The sequence below is a fragment of the Cinclus cinclus genome, chromosome 15 (genome assembly GCF_963662255.1).
Source record: "Cinclus cinclus chromosome 15, bCinCin1.1, whole genome shotgun sequence".
Classification (NCBI taxonomy): Eukaryota; Metazoa; Chordata; class Aves; order Passeriformes; family Cinclidae; genus Cinclus; species Cinclus cinclus.
Window position 1 is genome coordinate 7168757 of NC_085060.1, and position 15398 is coordinate 7184154.

Here is a 15398-nt window from a genome sequence, read left to right on the forward strand (position 1 = left end):
CCAGTTTTTCACCTTCCTTTTTTACCTGAAGGTCCACTCGACCCTTTGAAGGCAAGACTCATCCTGTGCAGTGTCACTTCAATGAGTTGTTTTTTTTTTTACAGCCAATTAAATATTCCCCTAAACTGTAAACACTTATAACTTCAATTCACATTTTTTCCTTTGCTTCTCCTGCATCTACATGCATATGGACAATTCTTTTCCTAGCTTTACAGTCAGTTTTGGAGATCTTAAGTCCCAGCAGTGCAGTGCAGGTCATAGATCAAGAAAAACTGCTTTCCCCTCCACCTTTGCAGCACCTATGCTGTTTATGTCTTTTCTGACAAGTAGATTTTTAACCCTTCCTAAGGCCTTGTTGTGCTGGCAGTGTGTTTCCCCACCTGGCTGGAATCACCCAGTGTTCTCTGAGTTTTCCTACACCCAGACCTTCAGCCTGCTTAAGATGCCAGCTGGAGAAGCTGGACTGTGCAAAGCAACCCTGCAGCTGATGGCTCAACAGCCTGACTGGGTGGCAAAGAGACCAAGCACTCAGTTAACAGTTCCTGTGGAGAGAACTCGTCTTTCCTTCTCTCTAGCCAAGGATTTTTTATGTCACTCCGTGTCTCACTGTCACACTGGAGACAGGCAGCCTATCTTGATAAGTTACAAACCATGGCCAGACTCAAAGCTTCACTCAGACACGTGCTGTGAGATAGAGTAGAACCAAGATGCTATTATGCTGCTTGGAGAACATTCTCCTCTTTCATTTATCTGAATGTGAGTGGTGTAGGTGCATCATTCCCTCGGTATGCTGTGTGCTGCTGTGGTCCTGTGCAGGATGGCCAAAGAGGAAAGGATGCACACTGGAGTTCAGCTATGGCTGAGCGTGGGTGCTGGGTGTGGGGTGGGAGCAGGTATTCATTCAGGTATTCAGGCTTTGGGAGCAATTATTTAGTGATCTGAAAGCAGCTCTCCTTCTAGCAATGTTTCAGGACTGTGAAATAAGTATCCAGTGCAGCTTTCTCATTCCAGTGCCAGACGTGCTGATTGCTTCATTTAGTGTCACATCCATGGTGCCTAAACTACACCTTAGCTGTATCATCACTGACTTCTTTCTAATGTGGGGTCATGCCTCCCTTTATATCCAGCCCTTTTCTGGACTGCTGTTGGGTTGTAATTGCATTGGATTCTTAATAGAGTTTCTTGGTCTGCTGTCACAGTGTGATTGCAAGAACTTGTGTTGCATTGAATGTGGTCTTGATTACTTGCCAATTAAAGTGCAAGGAAAACACTTACAATCGCCTTTAAAATTGCATCTAGATTCCATCTCCTCTGAAGGCTATGGCAAACTTGCAGAGACTGTTTCCAGTTGTCCTGTCTTTCTACTTTTAGTCTTCAGCTTGGTGGGGTAAGTAGATAAATGTGCTTTTGATTTTTATTTTTTCCCACGTGCATTAAATGTCTTTTTTTTTTTGAGGGGGGGTGTAGTTTTATGCATATAAAGCAGAACAGAAAGGACCCTCTGAAGCTGAGTGTTGCTCATTGCTCTTATGCCAGGTCACTTAGGGTTTACAAGGTTTGGGATAGTGCATCTTCAAAAAGAAAATACATGAAAGCAGATGGCCCTGTGGTAGCTGAGCATGGAAGAAGATGCCTGAAGAAAGTGTGTTGTGGCAGGAGGGATGTGTTAAATGAGGGACCAGAGACAAGCCAGGAATGCAAGGAGGCAGTATGCAAGGGGCACACAGTTTCCAGGAATCTGGAAGCATAGGAGTTACTGTACTGCAGTGGCAAATCTCGTGGAGCAGGTGTGCAGGGGCAAATTGCATGCCTGCCACCCCCTGGGCATCCTGGCAGCATGTGCTGGGAAAGAGCCAGGGCCAGGGTGAGAAGAGAAGCAAAAACAGAGAGAACAGAAAGAAAAGGAAGTAAAAAGCCCCAAGAGGAATGAGGACAGTATGACAAGACACGGGGTGGGGGTGCCCACCTGTGAAGGTAACCATGAGTTTCTGTTTATCTTGCCTGTGGTTATACTGCAAGGAGGTTTTGAACTGCTGCATTGTATGACTGTTAATTATTTTAACTTGTATTTCTCACCTCAGTCCCCACGAAGTGCATTTGACAATAATTAATTTTGTGTGTGCAACTGAGAGTGTATCCTACTCCTGCAGAGGTGTCAGCTTAATGGGATATGGCTACAGGGGATAATAGTCTGTGCCATCCCATTAGGGAATTTGGGAGGTCACCTGGTCATTTAAACTAATATTTTAATTGTTGGAACATAAGGTTTCTCATAGTTGAGCTGGGAACAGATTAACCTCTGTCTCTCTGAACTTGCATGCTGCCAAGCTCCTTAAACACCATTGTTAATTTTATTTTCTACTTTCAGCATGAATTTAAGATAATTCTTTTTGTTTCCTAGGTTAAAGACAAAATACTTTAACTGGCTGAGATCCCAGTGAGCAATTACAAATATTTTATTATAGTTACAAGACTTGGAATTCAGCCTCGGGCTGTAGGCATCCGAAAATCCATGTGTGGAAATCCCAAGTGTTGTAAGATTGCAAGGGTTTGGTATGGAGGGATTCCTCCTCATTTTATTGAAATTAAACTCTTGGTTTAAAAATAAAATAAAAGCAAACTTGGACTTGTGACTGAAACCTCTGCGATCACCTTTTGAATATACCAGTTAGAGAAGGGTTAATTGAGCCTCTTCATCTCCATTGCATGTTAGCACAGAAGGTCAGCGGTGGGAGAAGCCAGGTCCACACTGAAGGCTTTTGAAATCGCCCCCTAACTAGCCTAATGAATATGCTGGTGAGATAAACAGGTCATTTAACACTTTTCATGTCGCTATTGTCCATCCAACCTTAAATGTCAACTCTGTCACTCTGATAGGCTGGTTCTGCTTAAAAAGGTTTCCTGGCTTTGTTAGATTCCTAGGAGGGACTTCCCCCCATCCTTACTCCTAATTGCTGGCAGAACCCTACAGATGTATTTACATCAGCCTTTTCATTCGGGTCAAGTCTCCACTAGAGAATTTTGCCAGCGTGTACGAGTGTTGAAGAGATGCAATGAAGATAGAAGTGAAAGCTCCAAATGCAGTTAGAATTATCCCGCTGGAACTGCAGCTCAGTGAGCACAGTGGAATGACTGGCTGAGGGCAGGGTGGTTTGGTACCTCTGACGATGTGCTGGGATTGCTGTGCCCATGCTAGGACAGTTTCACAGGGCTGCTGAGAGGGAGAGCCATCCGAGCGTGCCGTGCTCCTAACCTCGGGAAGGGCCATGAGTGGGGCTAGTGGAGGGTGCCTTGTGCTGGCACCTACCTTGTAGCTAAACCCTTGTGACAGAGGGGATGTCCCTGACGTGGTGTTTCTGCCAGGGCTGTGAGCACATCTTTAGTGTGCTGACATTGGACATCCGGGTTGCTTGAAGCATCTCATGGGAACCAAGCCGCATACCTGAGAGAGCTGAATATTTTTCACAAATGTTTTCTGGAACTTCCTCACCCTGTGAACAGTAAGTGTGCTTCTTTTTGGGATACTTCTATTATTTCTGTGACCCATGGCATTCTGGGGCCTCAGAAAATTACTTTTTATCTCAGGAGGACTGCAGACAGCTTTCCTATGAGATTTCTTGAAGGCTCCTCTACTCCTTGCCTTGAATAAGCTGCCCAGTGCTATGGTCAGGAGCACAATAGCATAGGTGCTTCTGATTTAACATCACAGTCATGGCCTCAACATATTCCTAAGGCGGGCAAAGAGCAAATGGACTGATGCTGTATTGGGATCCAAAACTTCATTGCAGCTATTTGCCCCTGAAAACTTTCTTGGCTTTCTGATACCTGCATCAGCTGATAGACAGGTGGAAATTCAGGTATCAGTACTGAAAAATTAAGGCTGATGGGGTGAAATAGCACATATCCAAGCTTGTATGCTACAGACCAGAGGAGCACATGTGGCTATTCCCAGAAATGCTGCCAAATCTGAGACCAAGAAGCCCCTCAGTAAGGGAACTGCTTTGACAATGCACTGTGTATTCGAGCTGCCCCTCCAAAATAGGAACCAGGCAAATTTTGTTCCTCCTGGATATTCTGATGTAAATTTGAGAAGCTTTTTAGCACAATAGCTCATTTTGGGGATACCACTGTATTGAAGGCCCCAGTAATTTTTCTGTGACTACTGTACTTCCAGCTCACTGAGATGCTTTGCACATTGAGATGCTTTATACAATTTCAATGTGTGAAGCCATACCAGCCTCTTCCTAGCTACTATTAGGTGATGCTGCCCATGAGGAAGATATCCAACACAACAAGCACAATGTGCTCTGGCTGATATTGGACAAGCCCAGTAAAGACATTACATCAACTCTTCAGATGACATCATCCCAGGAGTGGCACAGTGCAAGTAGCAAAAGCTGGAGCACAGGTTAATGTCAGTCTAACTTCCCACTCAAGACAATTTGGGTTCATACTAGGAAGCTTGTTAAAGGTCTTGTGGACTGATCTTTTACACATGGAGGTTGTTGTCCTCCATGATCCTTCCAAGGCATTCATGGTCTCACTGATGGGAATGAGATAGTGGAAGAACATTGTGAGAATGGCTGGATGAACTGTGGAACTGATCAGTAGTGATCAGTGTTCCACCAAGCTCAGTTATAGCTCTGGTCCTTTTCAGCACATTTATTTCTGAATAGCTTAAGTATGCAGTGGGCCTTAATTTGCTGGCCCTCTGGCACAACAGAAGATGGACAGAGCAGTCAAAAAGCCAATCCCACCAAGCTGTCACTAATGTTCAGATGAGATGTGTCTGTTGACTGAAGAATATGCGAACTTACTCGAAACTTCAGGCAATTACAGGGAGCAGAAGAAGGCAATTTGTGGATGACTTTCCTGAATTTAAAGTACATTTATGTAGTCTATTGATTTGTTGGAGGGGTCCTCAGTGACTCCAGATTTTTTCACAGCTACCTCCCTGTTCCATCATCTCCAGTGGAAGAGAAGATACTGCTTCATCATGGCAGGTAACAGCATGGACCCAGCTGTTTGTATCTCTGCTGTTTCTTGGACAGCACCAACATGATCATGTACATGGGCCAGAAGCCTTGAGTGTTGGGTGACTCTGCCTGCAACAGGTCTTTGCCATCCATTTTCTCAGCAACAAGGTACTGCAAGTATTAGGAACTCTCTGCTTGCTATGGGACCTTGGCCAACATTTTAGGCCTCAGTCCTTATATTCAAGATACTGACTGACCTGGGTCCCTGCTGTGGGATGTAGGGTATGACTGACAGTTGCTTAAAAATGTAGCATGGGTTTGCAAAATAATTCCTGCCTAGTGGGGGTCAGGTCAGGAGTTTCTGAAGGGAAGGTTCAGAACTATGTATTGAGCTCTCCTAGCATCAGTGCAAACATTACTGCCTGCTGTGCCCAAAACTTTAGGCATCCTAAAGTTTCTTTTATTTGTGGTTTTATTTTCATGCTTCCTATAGTTAAATACATGGTAATATGTAATATTAAAAACAAAAACAACAGAAAAAAAACCAACACAAAAAAACCCAACCCCCAAACTCCCTAAAATTTACCAAACCCACACTTGGGTGTGTCTCTGCTGCTGGCTGTATCCTTCTGCACACTCCTTTCTTTGCCTTAGCTCTGGTAGTCACCTGCCTCCTTGGTATACTGGTTCAGTCCACTAATCCAGCAGAAAAGTAACCGAGCATAAAAGGAGGTAGAATTTTGGGTTTTGTTTACTTTTTGCTGGGTTAGTGAGCTGCCTGGTCTCCAAAAGGGGCCAGGGGAGGACAGGTGAGCTGCATGAGGAAGGGGGACTGCATGGACTGGAAGAAGTTGAAGTAAAGGGTCAGATTTGCTCAGCTAACTTTCTGGGTTGTTCTCTTGGTGCATGGCAGGAAAGGGCCCAGACAGAGGACCCAGGGGCAATGTGTGAGGCTGAGGACACTGCAGAATTGCAGCAGTGTTAGTTTTGGGAGTGAGTACAAACTTTTCCTCTGGGGGTTATGTTCACCCACTTGCTACTCACATCCTCTGCTTTCAAAAGCATGCTGCAAGTGCTAGGATAAAACCTGCAACCCAGCTGTCTCTCAGCTACCCAAATATCTCCTTTGCCCCTTGCCCAGCTGTCAAAACTTTCCTGGCCTTCCTAGAACAAGTGTCTTAGGGAATGTTTCCTTTGGGTGATGAGAACTCAAAGGGGTGCTCTAGAGATGACTATGGGACAGCATGTTCAAAGCCAGGTGCCTCTCCTAAGCCAGCTTCTGAACAGCCTGTCCATCCCCTTAGTAATGCACTCTGCTTGGTGTGCTCTGGAGGTTGAGATTGTGGTTTGAGGAAGAAAGTGCTCCAGAATAAAAAAAAAAGTGCAACTCAAGAGCCAAGAAAAAAGCCTTAATTATTCAACTAGTTTGGAATACTTGAAAGTATCCCTAAAAATAGGTGAAAGGGATGTGTGTCAGCTACAAAGAGATTATCCTGCAGTAGTATTGCTTGTCTTATTTTATGATGATGCTACAGAATACAGTCCCTCAGGTAACCTCATTAATGTTTGTGAACGAACCCCTTGTTTTATACTTTTGGTTTGAGAAGGTAGAAATAGGGCAAGAGGCTAGTAAGACTGATTTTATCACACGTGCTTGGAAAAGCTCAAGGACATGGCTCTAAGGTCTCTATAAGCATATGATGTACTCGGGCCAACAATTGGATTGGGTGCTTGCTAGACTGACTGAGATGTACCCTAAGGGAGAAATCCAGGCAGGACTTTGGCTAAAATCCTGGGTGAAATTCTGCATGCTTCCCAGTGGATCTGTCAGCAGGAGGTCGGCACTCTTCTGTGTCTCATCAGTTGTTTTGATCTCTTCCAGCAAAGGCAACCTGTGACCATGTGTGTTATAGCCATAAGCGCTTCCACAGGGCAGTATTTGGTAAACCCTGCTGCCTGACAGAGCCTCAGGCCAGGGTGGAGGCCTCTTTTCACTATCTGTTCCTTAAAGAGGGCAACTGTTTCTTCTGGCTATCAAAACAGGGTGGCAGTTACAAACAGCCCCTAACAGTACGAGGTGGTTTCTGAGTGTTACCGCTCCATCCTTAAAAATAACAGCTCCTTTTTCAGAGCCCACCAACAATTGCGGTCAGCCAGGAATACCAGTTTAACCACTTGGCAGCTGCCCTATAGGAAACCGCTCTTTCCAGAGAGCCAAAGGAGCCCTAGAGCCACACTGGGCTGGTTTCAGTCAGCAGGGCACCCTTCACAGATTTCCCAGGCTCTTTAATAACAAGCAAATCCTGGAAAGTTAATACCAAACAAATTGTAGAAGTGCGTAAGGACTAGCAATTCAAGTGGATTCTTTATTTGATGAACGAGTGGGTGAAACTCTTCCTCCTCGCACAAACACGCAGTTTCTCGCTCTGTACTTTTTTCCTCCACCCGTTGTGTGTTGGGACTGTCAGCAGAGTTTATTCTGGGCTCGGTTCCAATACGCGCACTAGTAGCCGGCTCCGCAAACAGTGCGCGGCAACTGGAACCACCCCTTACGGCTTTGGGGCAGAAAGCATCAATAACGCGCTATGGTCGGCCTGGGGATCCCTCCCGTCAGAATCCCCCCCGGGAATGCTACCGAGGCTGACCCTAGTTCCCCGTGGCTCCGCGGCGCTGGATCCTCGGCGGGGCCGGTCCCGGTGGTCCCGGAGCCCCGCGGTCTCCGCTCGGTACCGGGTGGTGGGGCGGGGGGGGGTCAGGTGCGGGAAGGTCCCCCCGGGGTCCACGCACGTGACGGGAGCTCCGCGAGGCGCGCGACCCCCGCGCGCCAACCCCGCCGCCCCTCTCGCTCCCGGCGCGCGCCGCCCGCGCTCCCCCGGCCCCCTCGGCGGGCGCTCTTTTTGAATGAATGACCTCACCCGCACCGGCCAACCGCCGCGCGGCCCTGCTTAATATTCATGAGGCGCCGCGCCAATGAGCGGGCGAGGAGGTTGTTTTAAACGGCAGAGCCCCGCAGCCAATCAGGCCGCTCTCGTAGGCAGCCAACGCGAGGCTGAGCCGCGCCGAGCCCCGCGTCGTGCCCTGCGCTCCGCTCCTGTCCACACTACCGCGAACAATACAGGTACGTGCAGCCCCGCCGCAACTTTTCGGGGGGCGGCTGCCCTCTCCGCGCCCTGCTTTGGCGCCTTCGTCCCTCTGCCCTGCCTACCCCATCATGCTTTTCTTTTTTTTTTTTTTTTTTTTTTTTTTTTTAATTTTTGTTTCTTTTTTTTTTTAATGTTGTGTTCCGTTTCTTTCTTCCTTTGAGTTTTTGATTTTATTTTTTTTTTATTTCATTAGAAAAACATCGGAAAATTCACCCGAAACTTTGTTTTCCCCCCTCTCGCGGGGATCGGTGGTGCCGGGGCAGATGCTGTGCCCAGCTGGTGGGGCGGTGGGCAGCGGGCGAGGAGCAACGTTTGTTCCCCCGTCCTCCTGCCCTGCCGGGAGCTCTCCCCACCGCCGAGGGGCCACCTGCCCCCGGTACAGCCCTGTAGCTCCGCGCTGGGCTCCCGTGCTGCCGAGAGTAATATGGCTGGTGCAGCAACTACACCGGGACTAACTCCTCTTCTCCCCCGCATGGGCAGGGATTTTTCTCTGCCGCCTCCTAATGTCGTACAGCAAAACGCGCGGCGCCCTCGGCTTTTATGTGCCCCCTTCCCGGGGTGGGCTCGGTGGGGCTGGTAGCGGTGGGAAAGTTGTCGGCCGTGCGCAGTGCCGTGCCCGCTGTTTATTCTGCATTAATATGGCTGTCGCTTTAGCATCTGACAGGGATAAACCCTGCGCGCTGCGCTCGGCGGTCCTGGCCAAGCAGTTTTTTTCTCGCCGCCGCCACCTCCAAACTCCCCCGATCCCTTCGCTTCTGCCTCTGCTTCTCTTCCCCTACACGAGAAGGTGTCTCTTGTGGGGCTGCGCCCGCGGCGGAGCCCCGCATCGCCTTTTCCCCGCGCCGCGCCGCCCGTGCTGTGGGCATTAATATGGCTGGCGCTGGAGAGCCCCGGCGTAGGGAAGAAAGACGTGTGAGCGGCACAGGGATGGGGAGGGGGGTTACGGCGAGGAAAATCTCCTTCCCGGCGCCCCGCCGGGGACTCAAACCTTTCGCTTTCGCCCCGGCTCCTCTCCCCCCACCTTCCCGTGTCCTCGGACGGGCGCTGGGGGGCCGCCCCGGGGCTCCCCGCACTCTTTTTCTGGCAGCGCGGAGGAGCGTAGCGGCGGCGGTAATGGCTGCACGGGAGCCTTTGTTAGAGAGCGCTGCGCTAGGCAGGGGCCGCGGGGGGGCCTCCCGCCCGCGCCCCGGCCCAGACGCCCCCGCCGCCTGCCGGGGGGCCAGCGGGGAGCCCCTTCGCGGCGGGGGTGGCGTTTTGGCGGGGCTGGCGGCCGGGGGCGGCGGGCGCGGGGGGCCGAGAGCGGCGGAGGGGGAGCGCGGCTTTGTTCGGCGGCGGCGGCGCCGGGAGAAGCCATCTTAGCGAGCGGGGCCAGCCCTGGGCGCGGAGCGCGGCCGCCGCCGCTCTCGCTCCCGCTTGCCCCGGCCCGCCCGGGGCCGGCCCGGTGTCCTGCGCCCCCGCCCGCCCCTCGGCGCCCCCCGGCCGCCGCCCCGCCGCATTTCAGGGGCACTTTCTTTCATCAGGAGGCGTTTCACAAAATGGAAGGTGAATTATTGGCGTCTGGCGGAGCCGCCGCTGCCCCCGCCGGCCCCGGCCCCGCCGCAGGTGCCCGCGCCGCGGAGCGCGGCCGCCGCTGTGACCTTGGGGGGGCGCAGATGCGGGAGGGGCGCGGGGCCGGACCGGACCGGACCGGCCGCCGCGGGCCGCTCACCCCCAACTTCGGAGCGGGGCCGGCTCCGCGCCCCGGCTCCCGGTATCGCGGGTTTTCCGCCCCCGCGGAGGCAGCGGTGTCCCGGCAGCGGCCGGATCGGGCAGGGCGGCTTATGGCCACTTCTGCTGCCCCTGGCGGGTTAATGGGCGCAATTAAATATTAACGTGGTGCTAATAAAAATTAAATTTTCAAGTGACTTAGAAGTTGTAAATAGAAAATAACGTTGCGGGATTATGGTTGTTTTTTATTAAGCGGGGGAAATTTAATATGGAAGCTGGAAAAGAAATGGAACCCAAAAGTTAGCACCTCGTTTCGGTAACTTGCCGATCGCATCTTTGCACTGACCGCTATGCCTTAAACATGTGTCACTTGGTGGAGCAAGAGCAAGCGTAACTCACCTCGCAGGGCTCCACAAGTCCTATTGTGGTTAAGGTCAGCCTTTATTTGTGCCCTTTTTGTATATAAAAGGTTATTGCACTCTTTTGAGGTGACTAATATGTCCTGCCTTCTTACCTGAGCAGCAGCTGCTAACATGTACACTCCAGTTCCTGAAGGAGTAAGTCACTGTCTGGCTCTGTGCATGCCACTCCAGCCCCAGTGTGGTAGCCAACTAAAACAGATACTTTATATTAGTTCGTATATAACACTTAATAGGCAGAAGTATGTATGTTTAATAGTCCATCTCCGGTCTTTGGATATGATGTAAATATATATTAATGTAACACTTAAATCCAGTGACTGGCTTCTCTTGGCTTGTCTGCAACCCAAGTATCAATGGAGAATAATTGAAGTCTGTATTGGGGATGGTAAGAGAGGCGTCAGGGGAAAGAAGGTGGTGTGTTACTGATGGGACATCATGTCAGAAGAAGGTGGGGGGCATGTGTGTAAATATATGCACACCAAATATATATATGCATGCACAGGTGTATTCATTCATCTATAGCTCATTAATTTGTTTTTTTTTTTTCCTCTGTTCCTACAGAGTCAAGATGGCTAAAGGTGATCCGAAGAAGCCCAAGGGCAAGATGTCTGCCTATGCCTTCTTTGTGCAGACATGCCGTGAGGAACATAAGAAAAAGAACCCAGAGGTTCCAGTCAACTTTGCAGAGTTTTCCAAGAAGTGCTCAGAGAGGTGGAAGGTACTTGAATTTGTGACTTTGTGAAGTCAGAAACTTCTTATAGTATCTGCTAGCATGATGTGTGTGTGTCTGAACATGAAGGGCTCTGGTTCTGTTTTGGTCTCTACGCTGTTGTTGGCAGGCTGTCCTGGCTATTGGTCAGGTGCTGCTGAAGCCTGTAGCAATACTGAGCATTTTAGCCTTGTGTATCTGCCCACTTAGATGCTTCTGCTAGAGTCTGGCCTTCTTTATGATTCACAAGCAATGCCCTTCAGCAGCTACTTCCGTTCAGGTGTGTGTCCAAAGGAGGACTCTGACTGTGCTTGTCTCCTTTCTCTTGCTTCCCTGTTGCTGAGTATGTCCGTGGTGGCTGTGATTTCTCATACAGGACCTTCGTCCTCAAGGTGGTCCATTTAGAAAACAAACAAATTCTGAAACTCCCATATCGAGTTGATACGTGTTGGCTTGTTTACATAAAGTTTGCCAGCTATTGAACAATTGGGTAATCACAAGTTTGGCATCTCGTGTTTTGGTTTTTTAGACCATGTCAAGCAAGGAAAAGGCTAAATTCGATGAAATGGCGAAGGCTGATAAGGTACGATATGATAGAGAAATGAAGGACTATGGACCAGCTAAGGGTGGCAAGAAGAAGAAGGACCCCAATGCGCCAAAACGACCACCGTAAGTAACTTTGAGACTTTAAATGCATAAGTGTTTTGGTTCATTTTCACACCCTGTATGTAACATGGGTTTACAGGAAGGAGGTGGATGGGGGACACAGTGTTAGTATAGCAGGATTTGTAGTGATACTGTCTCTTAAACCTTCTAGGCAACTTGTGGCCCTCAGCATGTAGGGCACTGACACAAATTGTCAGTACTTGGTACTCTTAAACTTGTAGCGATGAAAGACATGGAAGTGGCTGAGTCACAGTGAGTCTTGTGTATCTAAGATGAAATTGGGTGAGGGGATACAGAGCATGTAATTAAAAAAGAGCATTGAATGAAGGTTGCAGGTCTGGGCCTCAGTAAAATCAAAACACGTTTAAGCTTGTGTTTGATTTTGTAAGCTTAAAAAAAGTTTCTGTGTGCTCATGCCTGTGTCAGTGTTATGGGGAGGGATGGAGGAAAGGGTGTTCCTTGGCATGCTTCTGCAAATGCTGACTATCCTTTGGTGTTCCTTTCCAAGGTCTGGCTTCTTCCTCTTCTGTTCAGAGTTTCGCCCCAAGATCAAGTCTACAAACCCTGGCATATCTATTGGGGATGTAGCAAAGAAACTGGGTGAAATGTGGAATAACCTCAGTGATGGTGAAAAGCAGCCTTACAATAATAAGGCAGCTAAGCTTAAGGAGAAGTATGAGAAGGTAAGGAGAGTTGTCGCTTGTGCTGCCTCTGTACCAAGTCTTTTGTTGATGTGCTTTTGTAGCGTAGGCCCAGCTCAGGTGGCCCCAGCATAGTTACAGCCAAGCTTTGCACAGGTTGGGGCAGAGCAGGATAGGGATCCACAGGTAGATTTCAGCAAGGAGGGAGAGCTTTTCCCAGTGATGTGCAGCAGGGGCTGGCTTGTGTTGCTTCACAAAGGGTTTATTGTGCTGTTACAGGAGCTTTGTCCCATTATCAAGAAACTTTGAGAGGCTGGGTTCTCTTCTCCTCCTCGAAGAAATAGCTGTTTATGCAGGGTTTGAGACCTCTATGATCATGAGCATGCTTAGGTGTCTGCATACCTGTGCTGGCTGTGTCCCCGTGGGGGGGTGCACTCCCTTTTCCTTAACGCCCACTGCTGTACAAATGCTGTGTGTGTTTGCTGCTTAGAGCAAATTAAGACATCCCCTTGACTTTGCAGGATGTTGCAGACTACAAGTCTAAAGGAAAGTTTGATGGCGCAAAAGGAGCAGCAACCAAAGCTGCTCGGAAAAAGGTAGAGGAAGAAGACGAAGAGGAGGAGGAGGATGAAGAAGAGGAGGATGAAGATGATGATGATGAATAAAACTGTACAATACTTGTCTCCATGTGAATACCATAGAGTAGGGGAAACACCATAAATGAAGCACCTCTTATTTGAGATGGTGTCTCTTGCCCTTATTAGGCTTAATTAAAAAAAATTGGATTCTGATCGCGTTGTAGTTTCTAAAAGTGCTCTAGAAATTGTAACTGGTTTACATGAAGTGGCCATGGGTGTAGTGAGCACCCTGAAACTGTATCAAAGTTGTACATATTTCCAAACATTTTTAAAATGAAAAGGCGCTCTAGTGTTCTCCTAACTCTGTGCACTTTGCTGTTGGTGTAACAAAGCATTTAAAAATGTTTCAAGCATTTTTTTAATTTGTAAGGTGGTGTTACTATATGGTTATTGGCTAGAAAATCCTGGGTTATAAACTGTACATATCTATAGTTTGTAAAAACTAGACAGATTCTTGTGGTACATGCTTAGAGTGATGATGCCTTAGAGGAGCAGTGATTACTTGGAAAGGCTGTACGTTCCCCGGGGTGCCATGGCCCAAAGCATGCACTGTGAGGGTAGATCTATTTACACTACAGTGGGCGTCCATTTAGCTTAAAGTTGTCTTTCTGTATATAGTGAAATAGCATTCTGCTGCCATTCTTAGTTGTGGAAGGGGGTTCAGCTGGCATGAGAAGTGTATGGGTTTTTTAGTTAAGTGCGGTAGTTTTTAAACTGAAACTGTAGACATCTCTTCATGGTCAACTGAGTGAAGAGCCAGTGCAGCAACTGAAGTTCAAAAACACTCTGTACTTAAACAAATTTGCAACGTTCTGTTTTTTTTTGTATGTTTAGAATGCTGAAATGTTTTTGAAGCAAAATAAACAGTATTACATTTTTAAAACTGTTCTTGACAACACTCTAAATTTCTGGTTTAAGAGGATCTTAACAACAGCAAGAGGTTCATTTTGAAGTCTGTGGCATCCCTCAGGGCTGGTGACTTAGGAAACATTCTGACTCAAGGATTAAAAAAAAAAAAAAAAAAAAAAAAGAAAAAAAATTAAAAATAGTGGCCAGCCAAAACTGGCTGAATTGAAAGAGATGGCTGCTCCAGCTAATATGCAATCGTAACTGTTTATGGCTGAGTGGCATAAGATGCTATGCAAGTTTGAACTTTATTACTTGAACTTGGGAGCCTAAATGAACATTCATGACGTAATTGTTTGTTTGTGTGTGTATATAGCAGCATTCAGAGATGCAAAGAAAGGTAGGTGGCTAGGAATGAGGCTGACACCATGGAATAAGTATAAAAGCATAGTTTGGATTTTTTCAGTTGTGTTGGGTAAATTTATAGCCCAAATGCATTGCTGTACATATTAAAATGTGCCTTTTTTGTCCTGTGTTAAACTGTTTCAGACTTGTGGTTTTTTTCTAGCCTCTTGTTTCGTCGCAGGAGCCAGGCGCCTAAGTTTTAACAACTCCCTGCTGAATGAGGAGCGTGGCACAGGTACTTGGTCTGTGTCCTTTCTCTAATGACACAAGGTGCAGTAGGAATTTGGGGGCTCTGAGGTGGGGTGGGGGCGTGACAGGTCTTTCCCCTCTGGTCACCAGCTGGCTGTGTCGAAGTCTTGCCTTCTTTCCAAATCCAAGCTGGGGATGTTTTGTGGCATTTGAAAGGGAGATGTAATGCCTTGTCTCTAGCTGGTGACTATAACCTTGTTTTTCCTTAGCCTGGGAGCAGCATGATTTGGGAAAACTAGCACCTCTGTGCTACTCCTGAATTCCTTCTCTGTGCTGGCTCTAGCAGTTGGTGCTTGCTTGGTGGAGAGTAGATGGGGGTGTGAGGATACTTGCATTAATAGCAAGTTAGAGCTGTGGCCTGTTGTGTTCAGCTGGTTTCAGAAGACACAGTAGCTCACAGGTACAAACACCTGTGGTGTTTGGGTATGGGCTGCTGCCACCTGTGCTTTTGAGCCAAGTTTGAGATTAATGGGGGTCCAGGCTTACAGGCAGTAACTTTAGAACTGTTAAAGCTTAAACTGCTAACTGCTGGTTAAAGCTGCTTAGTTGCAGAGTTGGGTAGCGCTTCTGGCTTCTCAACAACCATGACAACTTCTCACCAGCAGCAGCTTGGTAAAACAGTCTGGTCTAGTGTTGAGATGGACTGAAATCTGAAAGCAAAGTTTTCAGAATGGAGCAAGCTAAAAACCTATCATGAAACATAGCAACATGTAACAGCTTTTGTTTTTAAGGCTAAGTGATAATTGAATAACTCAGAAATACTTTCATAGTTGCTTAATTATGGTAATTTTTAGTATCTTTAATGCACAAAAAAGTAATATTTGCCCCATTTTATGAGCAGTTGCATTTTAAAAGCCTCAATAAAGCTGCATCTGGAAAAGAAATAGGTACTTCTGTATTTTGCTACCCTTTCTGCATGTTTTGTAATGCAAGGGAGTAGGCAGCCAGAGATCCCAGGGTGTGGAAATTTGATGGGGAAGTGGCAGAGCAGAAAAG

General features: G+C 47.8%; 1 protein-coding gene across 1 annotated transcript; it reads left to right on the top strand.

Moving 5' to 3' along the window:
- Positions 1–7570: 7570 nt before the first annotated feature.
- On the top strand, positions 7571–14288 carry HMGB3 (high mobility group box 3). The gene is made up of 5 exons (XM_062502702.1): positions 7571–8094; positions 10810–10966; positions 11487–11626; positions 12132–12306; positions 12786–14288. The coding sequence occupies exons 2-5, from the start codon at positions 10817–10819 to the stop codon at positions 12927–12929; spliced, it is 609 nt and encodes a 202-aa protein (XP_062358686.1). The 5' UTR covers positions 7571–8094; positions 10810–10816; the 3' UTR covers positions 12930–14288.
- The last annotated feature ends 1110 nt before the right edge of the window (positions 14289–15398 follow it).

Bases quoted from the DNA above. Each gene is read 5' to 3' on its own strand.
- HMGB3 (XM_062502702.1), top strand. From the start codon at position 10,817: ATGGCTAAAGGTGATCCGAAGAAGCCCAAGGGCAAGATGTCTGCCTAT. The intron at 10,967-11,486 runs GTACTTGAATTT...TTGGTTTTTTAG, and splicing joins AGTGCTCAGAGAGGTGGAAG to ACCATGTCAAGCAAGGAAAA. The intron at 12,307-12,785 runs GTAAGGAGAGTT...TTGACTTTGCAG, and splicing joins TTAAGGAGAAGTATGAGAAG to GATGTTGCAGACTACAAGTC.